The sequence below is a fragment of the Gymnoscopelus braueri genome, assembly GCF_963280865.1.
Source record: "Gymnoscopelus braueri genome assembly, chromosome: 22".
In the NCBI taxonomy this organism is placed as follows: domain Eukaryota; kingdom Metazoa; phylum Chordata; class Actinopteri; order Myctophiformes; family Myctophidae; genus Gymnoscopelus; species Gymnoscopelus braueri.
Window position 1 is genome coordinate 20001892 of NC_137624.1, and position 19791 is coordinate 20021682.

At 39.3% G+C, this 19791-nt stretch overlaps 2 protein-coding genes across 2 annotated transcripts; one reads left to right on the top strand and one right to left on the bottom strand.

Moving 5' to 3' along the window:
• Positions 1–1102: 1102 nt before the first annotated feature.
• clic3 (chloride intracellular channel 3) lies at positions 1103–6315 on the bottom strand. Its single transcript, XM_080420465.1, has 7 exons — positions 6166–6315; positions 5865–5974; positions 3460–3569; positions 3211–3336; positions 3018–3124; positions 2175–2350; positions 1103–2037 (listed from the first exon to the last, which is right to left on the bottom strand). Exons 2-7 carry the CDS (start codon positions 5898–5900, stop codon positions 1873–1875), a joined length of 720 nt encoding a protein of 239 aa, XP_080276591.1. The 5' UTR covers positions 5901–5974; positions 6166–6315; the 3' UTR covers positions 1103–1872.
• A 5980-nt stretch (positions 6316–12295) lies between these two features.
• On the top strand, positions 12296–17955 carry LOC308078483 (alpha-(1,3)-fucosyltransferase 7-like). Its single transcript, XM_080419665.1, has 2 exons — positions 12296–12404; positions 16854–17955. The coding sequence occupies exons 1-2, from the start codon at positions 12367–12369 to the stop codon at positions 17932–17934; spliced, it is 1119 nt and encodes a 372-aa protein (XP_080275791.1). The 5' UTR covers positions 12296–12366; the 3' UTR covers positions 17935–17955.
• Positions 17956–19791: the final 1836 nt, after the last annotated feature.

Genomic DNA, 19791 nt, shown 5'->3' on the forward strand with positions numbered 1-19791 from the left:
TTGTCAACACCTTATGGACCAGACCAGTGACTGTTAGCTGGACTACAACATAGGCCTGCTCCTAAAACTGCAAGATTTTAACCTTCACTTTTCATACTCCCATCCCTCACTACGATCCATAACCTTGACCACACCCCACCTATTCCTCTGCCACTCTCTATGGTAGTCCCTGACCCTAGACACAATGGAGCTCTTCTGTGAATAATGGGGCCATTATGTTCCCGTTTCTTTTGCTCCACTTTCACATTATCCATATCCATAAAGTCACCAGGAGCAAAAGCCAAGAGGTATTGAAACAATCAAATGAACAGCTTTAAGGCCAAGCAGACATAATACAAATCCACAGCATATTTATTATGCACATAATGCATGCATCCCAAAACTATGAGCTTTAAATCAATTAATTTGATAGTCAATGAGTTTGCTTACGTGCCTTTAATGAGCAATCGAGACACTTATTCTAAGTAGTACAGTAAATACTGATTAACAGATGAATAATATCATGACAATTAGCCCTGCTTACTTCACTGATGAATACGATATAAACTTACTTTACTTTTACTAAATGTATTGTACCTACTTGTACTATTAATCGTTTGTCCCAGATGTCGTTCCTACTCAACAAACATATTCAAATAACAAAGTAGCTTAGTTTTCTTCTCAGTGATTAAAGCTTATTAGGAGTTTAAATCCACACAAATAAGGAACACTTTGTTGAAGCATAGGCACTTTCAAAGATTTTGATGAAAACAAACCCACTCCATTTGGAGTATCTGTCTGGCATGACTTAATAAGTCATAGAGGCACATTTTATGAATGATTCCTTCTTTGCCTTATTTGGATATATTGAAATGTGAACCATGATCTGACAGACTCATGCAAGCCTAGTTGTCACTCATGTAGTTTCGTAACCTGTACAGTTAAGAAAAACAAGAAATCCCTCTGACGATCCCTCCTTGTTGACTTACACTTAATGAACCTCTAGTGGTCCATGCATTGATGTTATTTTGAAGTTCTCTTTTTCTCTAATTCAGATTAAGTTAGATTATTTGCAGCTAGCTATTGATTCTTTATACGTTTACTTGATTAAGCACATTCAGTATTAGGACCATATCAAGACCATTTATTAGGCATACTGACTTAATAATGAGAGGCAAACATGTCTGTCAGTACATGTTCAACAAAAATTATACAAGGCAAAAATATCAAAACATTATGTAAGATTGGATGGTGTTTGACATCCAAAATATATATATATTATTATTTGTTACTATATTAAAGATGCAGGCTCTCAATGAAAAATCATACAAAAGCAAAGCTGAGCAGATTAGTCTAAATCCTATTCCACAGGCTAGACTATATGCGTTGCCTTAATTCTCCTATATCATTTCATAACTACTGTAGCTTCCAAATCCTTCTTAAAACACTGAATAACACAAATCTGTTTCAAAGTGTATCTGATTTCTCAACAAATCTGATAAATGATTAATTAGCAGTTACATACATATAGGCTAAAGATTTACTTCATGCAATACATACATTCACATAGAGACATGAAACAAATATTTTCTGGAATTTCCTTTACAGTGCTTCCTCTCTCTTTTACAGGGGTAGAATAAGAAATCCAGATACATTTGTTTGGGCAACATTTTAGCTGCATTTGTCAGCTAGCTAGATTATAACCCAATACACAAACACAAAAATGCTTAGAGACACACATCATTACAAACTAGGTTCATCAATCACACAAACACAACAGAACATTTACATCTCCTTCTAGTTATGTTAAACAATTTAACCATCCCTCTTCTCTCTATCTTTACCCTGTTTTTGTTCTCCCACTCACTCCTCATTTTCCATCACTCTCTGGGTCTATTTGTTGAGGTACTTGGCCACAGAGTGGTAGGCCAGAAGGATCTCAGAGTCATTGGGGCAGGTGAAACGGAACTCGTCCTGCTCATATGCCTTCTTCAGGTAGCGAGTCAGACCAGTCAGGGCCTCCGGAATGGCAAAGTCACGGTACTTCTTACACACCACCTGGAGGACAGGAGGACATATTGGAAAAAATATCTGTATTTTATTTTATTGTTATTATTAATTGTTTCCTCAATAAAATTAGATCATTTACAGTGGGAAAAATGGTCCCAGATGGCATAATGTGCTATATTGCTAACCTTCACTATGTTGATTTTAGGAAGCAGGTTACAGTCTGCCAAGGACAGGGAGTTTCCATCCAGATAGTGCCGTGTGGACTGGTTGGCCTCTGGGTTCTGGTCCAGCTCATGCGGGAGAGGGTTCAGCAGGTATTGGTCCAACTTCATCAAGCTCTTGAGGAACTTCTTCTCTAGCACTGAATAACAAAAATGTACACAAAAGTGCATCCGACACAGATGTGGGTGAGGTGTTTTTTTTTTGTTTGTTTTTTTAACGTCAGAGTACAGTTATAAATGCATTTTGAAAGTTTAATAAGTCTGTTTATTTAAAAAAATAAAATAATACAAAGCCTATAAACACAGTGGTCTACTAATAATTATAAGTTCTGATCTCTTTATTCCATGAAATGTCTAATCCAACTCTAAAGCCATGAGCTGCACATTACTACAATGGCTGTAATTTAATTTGGAGAGTCAATCTTTGTTCCTTACTCAAACCAGTGTCCATATTTCCAGCAAGAGCTGTTTTCACGTCTTTCCATACATTTCCAAGTAAAGCCACAAGTCCTTATTTCCTTTTCTGATTCGAGTGAGTCTACAGCTCTGCCCATACCTATTTAAATATCCCGCCAGTTTGGCAGTGATCAGACAGTTAAAAGGTTTAAGCCAAATAAACACTACAGACAGGCAGAATTGTGTAGGCTAAACTATAGTAGGCATGTGATATTGATACATTTTAAGTGGCATTGATCTATGAATAAGCTACTGATACAGTTTTTTTTGCTTTCAAGTCTGAAGTCTTAAAGCAGTTACCGTAGTCACACTAGAGGAGTCCAGTGGAAAGGAAAGTAAGATTAGCCTTACTGTCATTGAGTCCAGGATTGGGATTCTTGATGTATGCTGAGAATTTATGGAAGATGTCATCGCCCGCTCCATTGGACTCTTTGTATCGACAGGACATCTTTGGATACCTACCAGGGGAGAATGAACAATTATATCCTGTAATGTGCATGTGAAAAATGTGTCTGTGTGCGTGCATGCGTGTGTAGAGTCTCACTGTGTCGGAGCCAGGGCCTCCTCCAGGAACTCCTCAATCTTGTTAGTGTCTGTGCGGACTTCTTCATCGTAGATGAGGAAGGGAGGCTGAGAACCTGGTGCCAGGTCTTTCAGGACCTCAGGAGCCCTATACAACAGAAACAAACTGTACTATGAATATATGTATATATATTTTATTTTTTTTGGCCTGTAAGTGACATTTTCTGAAAGACCACAGTTTAAATGTGATACAAGAAAGATACCCACTCACCTCTTCATATCCACAGTGGTGAGGGTGAAGTTGGCTCCTTTCAACCAGAGAATCATGAAGAGTCTCTGGCAGAATGGACAATTTCCCACACTCTCGCCATCATCGCTGGCCTGGTGCGGGCATAAACACACACACACACACACACACACACACACACACACACACACACACACACACACACACACACACACACACACACACACACACACACACACACACACACACACACACACACACACACACACACACACAGACACACACACACACACACACACACACACACACACACACACACACACACACACACACGCAGGAAGAGGAAAAAGAATAATGCGTTCAATGTTCAAAGATATTTGCTATAATAGTAGCCTTGGTGCGACTTAATTGCTTTAATTTGGCCCATGATAAAGACAACAATGTTCAACCACATCGGTTTCCATGCATGGACAACAGTGGACAACAATTGCTATACCTATAGCTTTAGCCACTTTAACTATATAGGGTTTAAGTCAATAGAAAAACTAGTCAATTTGCAATGCGTTGTGAGCTTGTAGATCTGCTATTTTCACCACATGTTCACCTATTACGACATGCCCAGAATAGGTTTCATGTGGTTAATACAGGTTTAAATGTGAAAGTCATCCATGTCAGACCTTGTCAGTCATCAATGTAAGGGAAATATAGTTCGCAAACATATAATATTGGATCAAGACTAAATTAACTCCTTCACAGATAGGCCTGCTCTCATCTTCTATGGCAATTTGAATTAGTTGTCAAATTATTTACACAAGCATTTTAATTATATGATTATTTACACTAAAGCTGCAATCAGTATCTTTATGTCCTACCTGCAGGGATTCAAACCTTGGTCTCCTGCTTGACTTGCGAAGATATACCACTTATAAGTATCAGGTTACTTTACAAGTATTACTTGTCAAACAGTATAGGTGTCCTACCTGACACCAGGGTGTACCTTTCTCAATGGGAGACCACCTCTAAACCCTGCAGATGTACTAGTTATATATTGCGTTAACATACTCTACCACAGTGGTTCTCAACCTGTGGGTGACCAAATGATGTTTGGGGTCCCCAGATGATTAGCTTAATGTGCAACATTGTTTTCTCACTCAACAGTATACAAGCCAACATACAGTATAAGTGTATACAGGGTATCTGCACATTTCAAAAGTGACTATTTAAGGACTTTTTAACACCTCTGAAATGAAAATGTCATTGCGTCAAAAGTAATCAACAAACTATACTATATGAAATGGTTAAACATTGGCAAAATTGTCAAATATTACCTAAGAACTAGCTGATCTACATGTATGCTCACAACGCCTTGTTGTGAGCATACTACTACTTTTAAATGTTTTATCTGTGGAACCGAGTCAAACAAAATGTAATGCCTCAACAATTCCAAGTGCTTGTCAGGGTGGGGGTCCCCAGTTCACATAATTATGATTATTTTGGGGGGTCGCAGCCTGAAAAGGTTGAGAACCAATGCTCAACCATACAGATTGGTTAAAATAATGTTTTATTCTTTATTATTAACATCTGGATTGCAGCTTTAAATAAAATATGTATTAGTATGCTGTGTATTAATACAGCATAAATATGATGTATTCTCCACAATCCAATATTAGTGAGTCACTGGTATGTCAGGAAGTGTTGACAGCTTCTGCAATGGTATAAACAAAGCACATATCTACAAACTGGACAAGCCTCTTTTCAGTTTCTGCTACTGACCTAACATGGCCTTTTCACACTGATACTGTACTCAGTACAAGAAATGCAAGAAACTAGATTTTTAATACTCCTTGTTTTTCTATCAACCACAACACTAGTTTTATCCAATGTAGTTTATGTCAACACCACGCTTTAATTACAGCAATTGCAACATTGTCTAGAAATTATTCTGTATGCTACTAATTATTAATCATAATCAACCCAATATTAAATATGTAAATACAAATGGCACTGAAACACCCATGTTAAAATCCCTTGGCGACAAAAGAGACAGTCAAAGAAATACAATGTTCACAAACAACATATATAGGAGACAATAGTATTAAATAAAGACAAATATTGCGGGGCAGTGATGTGTCACTTCGACACATAGACCAGGGCCAGGAGGTGAACCGATGACCTTCTGAATAACCAGAAAGCCTCTCTACCCACTAAGCTACAGCCACAATAATATTAATGATTATGTAATACGGTACATTACAATATACTGCATAATAATAGTATGTGGGCTGTTTAGAATGTAGGATCGTTTACAATAAATCTTGCTTGCATTTTCGTCTAAGAAATACATCAATCTCAAGATACATCTGTGGTGCAGTGTCTAAGCATTAAGTCTCAAGTTAAGTACTCAAACTTGTACTTATTGTAGTTCTTACCTTAATGAAGAGTTCAATCTTTGGCGCCTCTGCCATCACCCTCTCTCTCTCCCTCTCTCTCTGCCTCTCTTCTCAATCTCTCCTTTATATCTCACTCTTTTGCTCCAGATCTGTTGGTTACAGTAACAGTGAGTTCAAACAGCAGTGCAAAAAAAACATTATTTAAGATCCTATGTAAGATCCGACTGTTAATTTGCCTCTGAACATGTGAAGATTTACCTCCACAGGTCAATTTTTTACACTGGTCAAATGAATCACTCAGCAATAAAAGTCACTGTGTGAATACATGTTCTCAACCCACCTGTATTCCTTTATCCTTGTGATTCAATCCCCCCTTTCTTCTCCGTCTTCCTCTCCTCTCCTCTGATCTCCAGTCTGTCTCTGCCTGTCTCCTACCACACCTGTCAAGCAGTGACAGTCAGCCACGCCCCCTCAGGACTTACCTGTCCGACTAGTAGAGCTGGATCTCTCCTCCTGGCCTCACAGCATTACATTCTCTTCACCTGCTTGTCATATTATCTCTATCAATGTCTTCATTGCTTTACCTATTACGCCTCCGTCCTGTCTCTCTGTTTAGCAAGTCTACCCTTCCCTGATGACATAATACCTATCTCTGTTTATTAGATAGCTAAACAGAAAATCTCTCTCTCTCTCTCTCTCTCTCTCTCTCTCTCTCTCTCTCTCTCTCTCTCTCTCTGTAATTTTTCGAGCTTCTGTTGTGTTTGTTAAGGGCACATACCTGGGCAGATTAGGGGCGGCCATAGCTGAGTGGTTAGTGAGCCCACCTAGGGAGCCAGAGGCCCTGGTTGCCCCAGGTACGATTCCAGGCCACGCCAGCATATTTGTCGATGAAATGAAATTTGTCCCTGAGCAAGACTCTTAACCCCTAATTGCTCACAGGCCCTCATTGGAAACAAGCCCGCAAGGACTTTCATGAACGTCCTGTTAAAAGGAATTATCTTATCTTACCTGTTGATCAGCATTCATGACTAACTGAAACTGTTCTCATCTTATAGGTATTTTTCAAATGACATAAATGTTGGCTTCGTGAAAGAGGGAAGGGGGGGTACCTCAGGCATGCTGACATATACAAAAATGTCACAATATGAGACAAGCAGCGAGAAAGTAACATGTATGCACACCTACACACACACACACACACACACACACACACACACACACACACACACACACACCCCCACACACACACACACACACACACACACACACACACACACACACACACACACACACACACAGAGTGTGGTGGAAGAAGTAGGCCTACTCAGATTTTTATGTTTACTTAAAAAGGCCTATATTCAGAATTTGACTTGAGAAAAGTAAAAGTGTTGGCATCAAAATACAGTTGACCACCATTTCAGGGCTTATTCGTTTTTTCCCCAAATAAAAGCAGATCTACAAGCTCACAACGTTGACGGTTGTGGATCTTCTATTTTAACCAATATAAAATAGAGCTTAAGTAGTTAACGTATGTTGCCTCTGAGATGTAGGCTAGTGGAGTAGAGGTATATAAGTATAAAAAAGAAAATGTACCATAATATTGTACATAAGTACAGTACTTGTGTAAAAAGTACTTTCCCCACACATACAGACAATGCCAGCACAACCCTACACATCAGTCAAAATAGTTTCATTTTGTAGGAAGGAAATGAAATATACGTAGATGGAGAGGAATCAGGATATAGGCAAATGAGGGAGTGTGACATGTACAGTAAGTGTCACTTATCTGTGACTTCCCACTTGGGAATCTATAAATTACAATCAGAAAGACATTTAACATCAAAGTCATCCTGTACACAGTATGTGTGAGGAATAAATGATAAATCATCTTTTGGTATACTGGTAAGGTAAATACTGTATGAACAATTGCATTGGGTAACTGGCCATTTTTACAGCACACTCCCATCTAGTGGTCATTCTGAACAAACATTTAACACAGCTCTGAAACAGATAAACAAACATACTTATTTATTTATTACGAATGTATTGCTTTTCTTGTTTCTTGTTTCTGTATTTATGTATTGAAAAAAATGCTATGGACTGCAGTAAAAAATAATTGTATATATATTTTAAAAAAGTCTTACTCTCTGCTGGCATCTACACTTTTTTTTCTCATTCACTTGCTGGTTGTTGGTATGGGTATGTGCTTCACACATTGCTCCTGCTCTGCCCAAAAAACACACACTACTGAATCTAGCAGCAGCCCTAAAACACTCAGTTGACCTGCTGATTACTAACTGACTGTGTTTGTGAGAGGGCTACAATTGGAGCCTGTAGTTCCTCATATGGGCAATGGTTGGAGCCAATGGGTTGGAATTTAGGAGGCCTCTATCACCATGCCCTTCAACCCTATATCCCCAATATTGACGATTAGCAGTATCCAAGAACAAAATATTGACCACACAAAGCATTTTATTTGGCCAGAGGAAATCTGCAATATTCCATCATTGCCTACCTACAATGATGACATACACTGTAATTGGGTAAATTTTACTCTGAGGTTGTAAAAATTAACTCACACTCAAGACTACAAGATACAGAAACTATAAGAAAATCTGAACACCCACAGTTCCTGTTTACTTGGTGCAGAGAGGGAAATGGGGAGAGTGTATAAAAGGTCTTTATACCTTGCAGAATGAAGCAATGACATCCTGTTTAACATCCTGTTTTATTTTATTTTCTTACAATGAGAGAGAGGACCACGTTTCCATTGGTTTAACAGAGGTGGGACAAAGTCCCTATGTTGCAAGTCGAGTCTCAAGTCTTTGCTCTCAAGTCCCGAATCAAGTCCAAGTCAACACAGGCAAGTCCCAAGTCAAGTCCAAGTCCTCAGCTTTTTGTTTCGAGTCCCACACAAGTCCTAACCTTTTGTTTCGAGTTCCACGCAAGTCCTAACTTTTTGTTTCGAGTCCAAAACAAGTCCTAACCTTTTATTTCGAGTCCCAAACAAGTCATAATGCTAATTAATGAAATGTAAAGATTTAAATAAATCATGAGCAGTTTTCACAATTTACATTTATTTTAAAACAATGCCGAGGCCATAGTCACTGCCCTAGCCAGAATACTGACGCCTGATACGAGAAACATTCTCCTTGCGTTCATTAAACCTTATACCTCGTCGTCTTGCTGTCTAGGTCTGCCGCTTGCCTACAGAGGAATAGCTACTTGACCTTGCTGTATGAGCCTGCTGCTTAATAAGTACACTGAGGGTGTACTAAACTCATAAGTCAAGTATATCAGACTAATTTACTTCCCTTGGGACATTACATTCAGACAAATCAGCATACAGTCATGTATTAATATAACTGAAGTAAGATGAATACTAAATGCATAATCAATAATAGATACATTAATAGCCTAATGGAAATATAAATTGTATTTCCGTTACAATTCCCCCTTTGGCCATAAAATGGACACAAAATATAATACAATTTAGCTCATTTCAGTGACCGAAAGTTTTAAGTAAACACGTCATCAGAGTTAAACGGAAAGTAAATGCTGCTTTCGTGGGATGGAAGCAACCCGATGTGTCAGCAAGCTGGGGGAGAACAATAAGCCATAACATTTATGACACAATATCAATTTGATCTTCCTCGCTAAAAGGAGGAACCCATCCGGGTTCGGGATTAAGGTCAGAGCTCAGGATTTGAGCATATTGCCCAACGGTACTTGTGATCATCTTGCTGATACAGCAAGCCTTGATACATGGACACAACACAGGAGAACCATGAACACTACAAGGAAAATTAGGACAGGCTTCCGCATCAACATGGTGAGCTAATGTCTGTGAATATACCCCAATGGTTCAAGTAAAAACATCATCACATTAAAAAAAATGCAGATGCTGTTCTGTAGGATAAATCTAAGCCTAGAGCTGCACAATTTTTAGAGCTGCACAATTAATCACATTTTAATTGATCAAATATAATCGTGCAGCTCTAGCTACACCCCCGCCGATTGGGGGCAAGCTACTGTTGAAGGAGGGTATAGGTCGCCATGCGTCTCCATGTTGGCTCTTGGTTGGTTGTTGTTCCGTAATTGACTCTTGCTGACCTGCATTTAAAATGCGCTTCAGAGGTTAGTCCCCCCGACCCCAAATATTTCTCCTTATGGGTAGTATGTACAGTAACTAACACTCCTTATTCACTGTAGTGGTGGGAGAAGTATTCAGATGGTACTTAAATCAAGTAGCAATACCACAATACAGAAATACTCATTTAGAATTGGAAGTTCTGCATTAGAATTTACTTAAAAGTTACATAAAAGTCAGTATTGGCATCATAATATACTTATAGTCCTAAAGGTAAAGTATTCATTCTGTAGATTGGCCCACTACACAATAATGTTCACTTTAATGTTGCAGCTTGGTAGCTGAACCTATATCAATACTTCCCTATTCATTAAGTGCATGGTTTCTCAAAGTGGGTACCATGATGGCAGTTCAGGAGTGCCGTGGAATACCTTGATAATATTCGGAATTTCTATAATTATTTTATACAACGCAAAGTTGGTTTCAATCAGTTCTAACTGAAACTGATATTCTCTCAAGTCTCTTGCTGTCCAGGATACAAGTCCTAAAGACAATGAATTTCAAGTGATTGAAATCACAAAATGAAAGATGCTTTTTATGCTTTTTAACCGTGTTATCATCTGATAATAAATGAGAGTATTATAAATGAAAAAAAAGGTCATCAATAATTATAGTCATAGTGCCTATACTGTTATGTAGAATACCAAAGTACCAAAGTAAAAATACCACTGTAATTTAGGGTTAAACGACTCTAAATACCCAGAGCCCAAAAGGTTTGAGAACCACTGACTTAGTATACGTGCAAAGTTACTGTAACTAAAGCTGGACATTTATGGTAGAGGTGCAAAGCACAATCATTTACCTGTGTAATATATTAGGGCAGAAGCATAAAATATCAACACATAGGTGCCACATTAGAAGGTATCAAAAGTAGGGAAGAAAAAATAGGCCCCTCCCACTACAGAAACAGGCCCCTCCCACAAATGTAACGAGGCTAATGACATCGTCATGTCACTCCTGAGATCACTTGCTTTTCTTTTTGAGAGAATTGATCCCCCAAAAAATCATGTTTTTGCATCAAACGGTTACATTTTGCGCATTTGTGGCGCCTCCTATGGATCAAAGTGGAAATACTTTTGGGGATTCGTTGAGTAAACCACCCTTGACATGTGTTTCAAATTTGGGATTGACCGGACGTTTCGTTCGTGTTTTTGTAAAACAGGCCCCTCCTACTAACTTTGGAAGCCAATTACGGAAGAACGGTAAGGACTATCAAAATGCCGTTTGGATATGTTCATCGCATGGGTCCAGAGATCATGTGTACCGATTTTTGAAATTTGGTTGAAACCGGTCAATTTGACATATGGCACGAGTGTGGGAAAAATAAACTGTGGGAGAAATAGCACGGCAAAATAAAGTTTATCTAGAAAGAATAAAGTTTGTGTGGTTGCCCTATTCGGGCCCCCTGGGGCTTTTGTGTTATCCTTTTAGCATAACGTTTTGACAGTACTCTGTACCGTTAACAATCATGTTAATAAAGTATTCAATCAATGCTAACGGTGCATCCTAAATAAACAATATGCTAATACCTCTAATATATCCACATCTCGGTTTGGTGGGATGTTGTGTTGTGTATATCACTTACTTCCAGGTCGCACACTGTTTAAGTGTGTGTTGTTGAGAGCCTACATCACTGCTGCTTCCTATCGGAAAGGTCATAACAGCATGTGGCATACAAAAAAGTAGTTGACATTGGTCTCGTCTGCAATCAAAAACAAACAATCCTATTCGGAGGAAAAAAGGTTAATAGACAACATACTTGAGACCCTATAGAGATTAAATCACTACAGCCCACAGTGTCCTTAGCGGAAAGCACTGCTTCTTTTGCAGTTGGGTGAGCTGTTGGTTTGGATCCATGGGCAGATTATAGACCAGGCTAACCGGGCCAGTGCCCAGGGCTGCAAGGCCAATAAACCACTTATTAAAATATATACAGGTTAACGCTCACATATGAGACCAATACAGTACAGGGCCCCTCCCATATGGTGAGGTGTGACTTACAGAGCTGACAATTATTTTAAATATTCTTTCACGCAATTGAATTTACAGTTACAAGAGATTGGTTAAACCTCACAGAACAATTTTCAGTTACAACATTTTGTATAATCTTCTTAACTATTACTATTCCCATACTAAATAGTCTGGGTCCTGTAAATGTATTGCAATTCATGAACATGTGGTAGGGTTATGAAACATATGGGACACTCTACCACTACTTCCTCTTATCAAGCATCAATTGGGCAGGGGAGGGAGAGAGAGAGAGAGAGAGATCTCATAACACACCCAACCTACTCTTATATACTGTAGCAACTTTCTTTCAATCATCTTCAATTGATCATCATCTTTGTAAGAGACCTGCCAGCTGGCGTGCCAGCGGTTGCTGCTTCTGTGATGACTGCAGGGACATCACAGATTAGCTTGCTCATCAGGTTAGTGGTGTTTGGAGTTTGATTATTTTCTTTCTTTTGGGGGTTGATTGTGTGTTACCATGTGTTTTAACTTTGTGGTCACTGGTCAGGAGAGAGTTTAGCTAGGATGTGTTCTTTACACACAGATAATATGTTATTATTTCACACTGCAGTATAAAAATAAGAAGCAATCATTTAATGATGTCTTCGAGTACTGATACTCTGGTATTCTGGTATTCTTCTGAATATAAAACTGAGGCACAAGCAGATAGAAAGTGATCATTGTACGTTCAAAAGTGACCATTGTACATTATTGCTGCTGTAGCCTACGTTCAGCAGCAATTTACAATATATAAACGTACAGCATAACACCATTATATATCTTTGCCCACATCCTGTTCCAAATGCATCAGTAGCCTATAACAGTCACAGTGTTTGAGACCCCTCAAAGAGGAGACTTGATAGGTGTTACTTTTTGTTTCGTTTTTAGCTATCTATGAAACTTGGAGAAGAAAAAATCAATTATATTATAATAATTGATTTTATGTGTACTATCATTATTATAGATAAACAATAACAATAAAAAATAGAGACATGATCACACCAGTGATGCCAAATTGGTGTGAGTTTGTTGAAAGAGATTCATTCAACTTGTAATCTATGATAAAGGGCAAAATCTCTCTCAATTCAATTCAATTCAAAGGGCTTTATTCGCTTGAAAAAACATACGTTTACATTGCCAAAGCAAAAGTGGAACAATACAATCAAAACAAAAATAATGTATGTACAATTAAAAGGGAATATAAAGGATGTGCACACAGAGCTGTTACATTGCAACTGAGGGAAATCTAACTTACAAAACCATAAGAATTGTGCATTTGCTGTCAGAAATAGTTAGCCTATATATCCACAAAGGAAATGTTAGCTTGACATAAGCTTTTGCAAAGTTGTGCACAAATAGCAGCTGTTTTTCAAAAGTGTTAAATTGCTCTGTTTGTATGTACAGTGTTTCTACAATTTACAATTTAGACCTTTAGCAGACGCTCTTAATCCAGAGCGATTTACAGTAAGCAAGAACAACACAAGGTAATACATCAAATGCATAGAAATTGTCTAGGATTACAAATAGGGGAACCATCAATCTAAAGTAACAGTAGACAACATCCCAAAAAGCTATTTCTATGTACCGAGGTCACTCGATGCAGACAGTGCAGGAATACACACAATGATTAGTTCTGTCAGGACAACTCATAAATGGATAAGATATATTTATTGAATATAAAATGAGCAATATATTTATTATGGTTTGGCGATGAATTGGATCTGCTTTTAGGTACTCTGATAAAACGCATCCGTACATAAACAGCAGATCCAAAACAACAGGTGGTAGCATGGGGTGGTGGCATAGAGTTAGGGTGAGCAGCAATTTTAGCAACAGCAATGAACAGCAGCGCAGCAGCAACTGTGTGTGTGCAGCAAAAGCAAGCAGAATGAAAAGTGCAAACTTCCGCAAAATGAGGCCTCATCTTTAAGGCCTCCCATACATGAAATGGATTGTTGTGTAAAAATATTTTACTGCAAAAGTGGTGAAATTGTTATATAAAGTTATACACCCCGAACAAAAAATAAAGCCTGGTCGTCTGGGGGTTGAAGCATAAAAACTCATGTAGATTCACAATGGAAACTCTGACAGAATTAAAACTTGGCATAAATGAAGTCAGGACATTCTAAAAAAAAGACACAAAAAACACATACCTACATAGGCGGAAATGTAAATCTATGTAGAATGTTCTCTTTACTTTGTAGTGACTCTGACATGGATTGTCATAGCAGGACCTATGATGTCTTGTTTAAAAGGTGTGGTTCTACTGAATCCAGCAATATCAATTGTGTAAAAGCTTTAATACTCATGAAAGCCTGAATTTTTCTTGTTGAAGTTGCATAATATTTACAAATGTTCTCAACTTTGGGACATTTCATACATTTTAGGGACTTCTACTTAAGTGAATTTGCTAATATTTTTCCACCCTTGATAAGTGAATTGAAAATAAAACTAATCTGTGTGATACTGTAGATTTCATTAGGACTGTTTCATGTTTTCCCCATTTGGGACACCATATACGTTTAGTGACATAACTCCATGAGTATTAAAGCTACTTTTACACAATTGATATTGCTGGATTCAGTAGAACCACACCTTTCAAACAAGACATCATAGGTCCTGCTATGACAATCCATGTCAGAGTCACGTCAAGTGAAGAGAACATTCTACATAGATTTACATTTCCGCCTATTCAAATGACTGTATCTCCTATTTACATTCAGATATTGACATTCACTCTTTTTTTAGAATATAGAGGAATGTCCTGACTTCATTTGTGCCAAGTTTTAAATCCGTCAGAGCTTCCATTGTGAATCTACATGAGTTTTTATGCCTCAACCCCAGACGGCCAGGCATTATTTTTTGTTTGGGGTGTATAACTTTACATATCAATTTCACCACTTTTGCAGTAAAATATTTTTACACAACAATCCATTTCGTGTATGGGAGGCCTTAGAGATGAAGAAAAACTATGTTGTGTTTGGTTCTACCTCCGGTAGGGGTACCTACATTTTTTGGGGCCATTGTCACTAGCCTAGTTCCCTGACAGAACTTGTTAGTCTTTAAGGTGTAGGTGGTTGTGTTCCATTTGACATCCTTCTCCTATCACAGCAGCTCACAAATGTTGTTGTGTTTGCACATTGTTGTACTTCGCCCAGCAGATATGGGAGTTTTTTGTCATTATATCTGGTGGCTCTGCTTGTGAGTTCCAGGACCAGCTGGCTGAGGGGCCATCTCTCTTGAGTTTCTCTGTGTGTGAGTGCCTTGTTATGGAGTGCATCCATCTGGGTCACTTTCTTTTAGGTGGTTATACATCTTAAATGCTCCCTTTTTTATTTTGATGAGTGGGTATCGTCCTAATTCTTCCCTGCATGCATCGTTTGTATTTGTGCACACACACACACACACACACACACACACACACACACACACACACACACACACACACACACACACACACACACACACACACACACACACACACACACACACACACACACACACACACACACACACACACTTGAAATTATGTATTTATGTCCACATAAACAGAAGTACAAGAATGCCTTGTACATAGGACATGAACACTGCCAGTGCAGTCAGATAATGGGAAAACAGCCAGTTACAAAGTGCTTATAAGACAGAACATTGTTACATACAATAATATTGGCATACTTGTCAAACACAGCAGACAACAATCATATCAAAATCAAACCAAAGATAAAAACCAAAAGTTTACATCTGTAGCCTAGCTGTGAGATGGTCTGCTCTAGCTGATGATATTTTAACACTTTGGTTAGGAAGGCTTCCTCTAAGCTGTATTCAAAAGTACAGCCGACGTCAAGAATGAACACTTCCGTGTTAGCTGAAATGTTAGAGAACACAGAATCATCATTACACAGGCTAAACATACTCGGCTTCACAGTAGAATGCTTACACAGCATGATGGAGGACCTGAAAATAGAATAGATATCTTTTGATATCAAATCCACTATTCTGTCATGCCTACTTATGTAGAGTCCCCAGTATACATGGCACCAATTTAAGATGTGGGACATGGTTTCAGCTATTTGTTGATGACCATGATGTATACAGTGAGGAGCATGGTTGCCTGGAAACCAGATGGAGAGGTTAAGGGCGGCTTCACACTGGATCCGTTTGAATCAAAACGTTCCCGAGTACGCTTGGCTGGCCAGCATTCACACTGGCCAAGACTCGAGACCATTTCATTTAACAGTAATGGTAAATATGTGCCTCATGGGGGCGCTGTGGACTATGGGGCTTTGGGAGAGCGAATGTCATTCACAGAAGAAAAGTCACTCTAGACTGAATAATAAAGTTTGACTGTGTTCCTGACTACCTCCCAAGGTGGTTTCGGGTCCGGTACGGTGATGCGTTACGGGGAACGGTTCGCTACGTTCACACTACCACAACATCTGCCATGTGGTCCGGGGTGCGCACCCGGGACCATAGTGTGAAACCGCCCTAAGTTTAGATGGTAAAACCTGCAACCTCGCTTTCAGAGTAAAGAGAACAATACACTTGTCTAAGGCAACATTTTTTAACACAGAGTGAGAGACAGAATGGTCCGCAGCGGGGAGACATGCAGTCTTCCCTTAAAGTCTCAGCTCAGTCCAATGTTGCCGCTGCCTTTGCTGTTGTGCCCATAACCTCTGGCATTAGTCAGACAGACACACACACACACACACACACACACCAACACACACACACACACACACACACACACACACACACACACACACACACACACACACACACACACACACACACACACACACACACACACACACACACACACACACACACACACACACACACCCTAATTCCATTTCTTTTTCTTTTGACAGGGCTCACGTTTACACTAAGGTGAAAATAATCACTTCAATGAGGAGACACTTTCTCTATATTCTTTTTACCTCTTCTGTGACTGTCATTTGCCTTGTTGGATGGCAGTGGGGATCCCAGACCTTGACAACCATAAACCCCATTACCTCCACTGATCTTGGCAACACAACTATCCTGCTGTGGCATTGGCCTTTCGGCACCTCTTACAACCTAACAGGTGATGTGTGCTGGGACCGCTATCACGTCCCACGCTGTCGACTACTGGATCAGCGTTCTCTGATCTCGACAGCAGATGTGGTGGTCTTCCACAACAGAGAATTGCAACAGAGGCCCCAAAAGCTGCCCCATGATCTGCCACGGCCACAGGGTCAGAGGTGGGTCTGGATGTCCCTGGAGTCCCCAGAAAACAATGGGAACCTGCGCTCTTATGCCAACGTCTTCAACTTGACCATGTCCTACAGGAGAGATGCTGATATTAAAATCCCTTATGGGGAGCTGCTCTCGACAGAGCCTGGCAGTGAAGAACATGGAACTGAAGGCAGTGCAGTGAATAAAAGCAATTTGGTCTGTTGGGTGGTTGGGAACTATCAACACCGTCACAGGAGGAGCCAAGTCTACAAGGAGCTGAATACCATAGTTCCTGTGAGTGTGTATGGGAAATGGAAAAAGGAGCCGCTGTCTTCCCAAGCCCTCCTACCCACCATCTCTCACTGCTATTTCTATCTGGCCTTTGAGAACTCACTCTCCAAAGATTACATCACTGAGAAGCTGTGGAGGAACGCGTACCAGGGAGGCGCTGTGCCTGTTGTTCTCGGACCTTCTCTGGAGGATTACAAGGCTGTGGCCCCGCCAAACTCCTTCATCCATGTTGATGAGTTTGCATCAATAGAGGACTTGGGGAATCATCTGAAACAGCTGGCAGATGACAAGAAAAGCTATGCTGACTATTTTGCTTGGAAACAAAAGTGGAAGGTGAAGCTTTACACCGACTGGAGAGAGAGGTTGTGTAGAATCTGCTCTCAGTATGATAAGTTACCTCAACAGAAGGTTTACTCTGACCTTGAAGCCTGGGTTAATGGGTAGAATTAATGTCAACTTGGTACATCAAAAGCATAATCATGTTGAGTGCCAGGGCTTTTTTAAAGCAGGGTACAGTCGGTGCCTGGATTTTTAAATTTTTTTTAACCTTTTTCAAGTAGTCACAAAATATTTTCAGTGATCACCGTCCTCAAGGTGATCCCCTCATTACACCCATAGAGGTCTCGTACAATCGGGGGGGGGGAAATTAAAAACATTAGGTAATCCGCTCCATAGTTGCAGCCAGTTGAAAATAGTCGAAAATAGTCAAAAATACATATTTTAGAAAAAAAGTACACAGGAGCCGAGATACAGGCTTTTGAAGTCATAAGTTAACCAGGAAGTGGATTGGAGTCTAAATCTTCGAAAAATGATATCTCCTGGTGCTGTGAAGAAAAAAAAATAAAAAAAAATAAGTTTTTTTTTTTTTAATTTTTTTTTAAAAAATTTCCCCAAAAACGGTCATAACCGTTTTTGGCACACAATGCATGGCTTCTCAAAAACGGTCCGGACCGTTTTTGGCACTCACATAAACAACAAATAACCAGTGTGAAATGCATGCAAGAGTATTGCGTGAAGTAGAACTGAGTGAGAATGCTGTGTCCAAATAAACTGTATAAATAAATAACATATAAGATACCATGACATAGATCCACTTGAAATAAGAGAGGCCCTTGTTTTGTCTTTGTATTTTATTTTTGGTTTCTTACAGTAAGGTAAGGTTCTTGTTTTTATAAATTATTTTCCTGTTTCATTGGGCACATAAACCCAATTGGTAGGAAAACTGAATGGCTGAAAATCTTTCACCGTGCCTTTGTTGTAACAGTTGCCATGGGGGCATAATTTTCAATACTTTAACTCTATGGTGACACTAAACCCTCATGCTACTCCCCAAGCTATTTCATGACAATGTTCACTTAAACTATAAGGGGGAAAAAATACTGGCCACAAACATCACCCGCCATTTTACTGACACTACATGACGCCAATCGCCAATAATCAATACCCCCCTCCACACTGCCATTCCCCCCCACCACACATTCCCATGGACCCTTCTGTCATCCCTGTTTTGCTATCTCACCGACCATTTAATATTAAACATTATCTACCCCCAAAAAGATGCCTCCAACCGCTTCCTCCAATCCTTTAGAGTAGCACTACAAAATGCCCGCTCCATCACAAATAAATCATTCATTTGGAATGATATTTTTACAAAATTTGATCTTCTGTTTCTCACGGAGACATGGCAAAAAAGCGAGGATTATACCTCCCTGATCGAGCTCTGCCCAGCTGACTGTGCCTTCATGTGTGCCCCTAGGAACACGGGTCAAGTCGGGGGTGGCCTAGCAGTGGTTCACAAAAACTGCTTCTTAACACGGACAGTGAACCCTGGTTCCTTCTCCTCCTTTGAGATGTTAATGGCCAAAGTTGGACACTCCAATCCTTTTTATTGTATTTTAATTTATCGCCGGTCCAAACAGTTCTTATTTATCTGAATTTAGTGATTTTTTAACCTCTATCATCAAATTTTAGAGGGTCCTGATGTTAGGTGATTTTAATTATCACATTAATGACACTACTAATAGCTGTGCTGTTATTTTTTTAAAGTATTACAGAATCTTTTAATTTTATTCAGCATGTGTCAGGCCCCACACACATAAAGGGAAATACTCTGGACCGTGTCTTCTCATTAGGTTTAGACTGTGACTGATCATTATTTTATTTCTTTTAATCTGTCTTTTAATTCCAACTGGTTAATTGGTAAGAAAGAGAAGCATTCACGTTTTTTAAATCAGTCTTCTATGGAAAAATTTGCTGCCGCTTTTGACAGCAGACTAGTTTTAGGACAGCCTTTGCAAATAG

Bases quoted from the DNA above. Each gene is read 5' to 3' on its own strand.
- clic3 (XM_080420465.1), bottom strand. From the start codon at position 5,900: ATGGCAGAGGCGCCAAAGATTGAACTCTTCATTAAG. The intron at 2,351-3,017 runs GTAAGGCTAATC...TTTGTTATTCAG, and splicing joins CAATCCTGGACTCAATGACA to TGCTAGAGAAGAAGTTCCTC. The intron at 2,038-2,174 runs GTTAGCAATATA...CCTGTCCTCCAG, and splicing joins CTAAAATCAACATAGTGAAG to GTGGTGTGTAAGAAGTACCG.
- LOC308078483 (XM_080419665.1), top strand. From the start codon at position 12,367: ATGACTGCAGGGACATCACAGATTAGCTTGCTCATCAG. The intron at 12,405-16,853 runs GTTAGTGGTGTT...TTCTTTTGACAG, and splicing joins CAGATTAGCTTGCTCATCAG to GGCTCACGTTTACACTAAGG.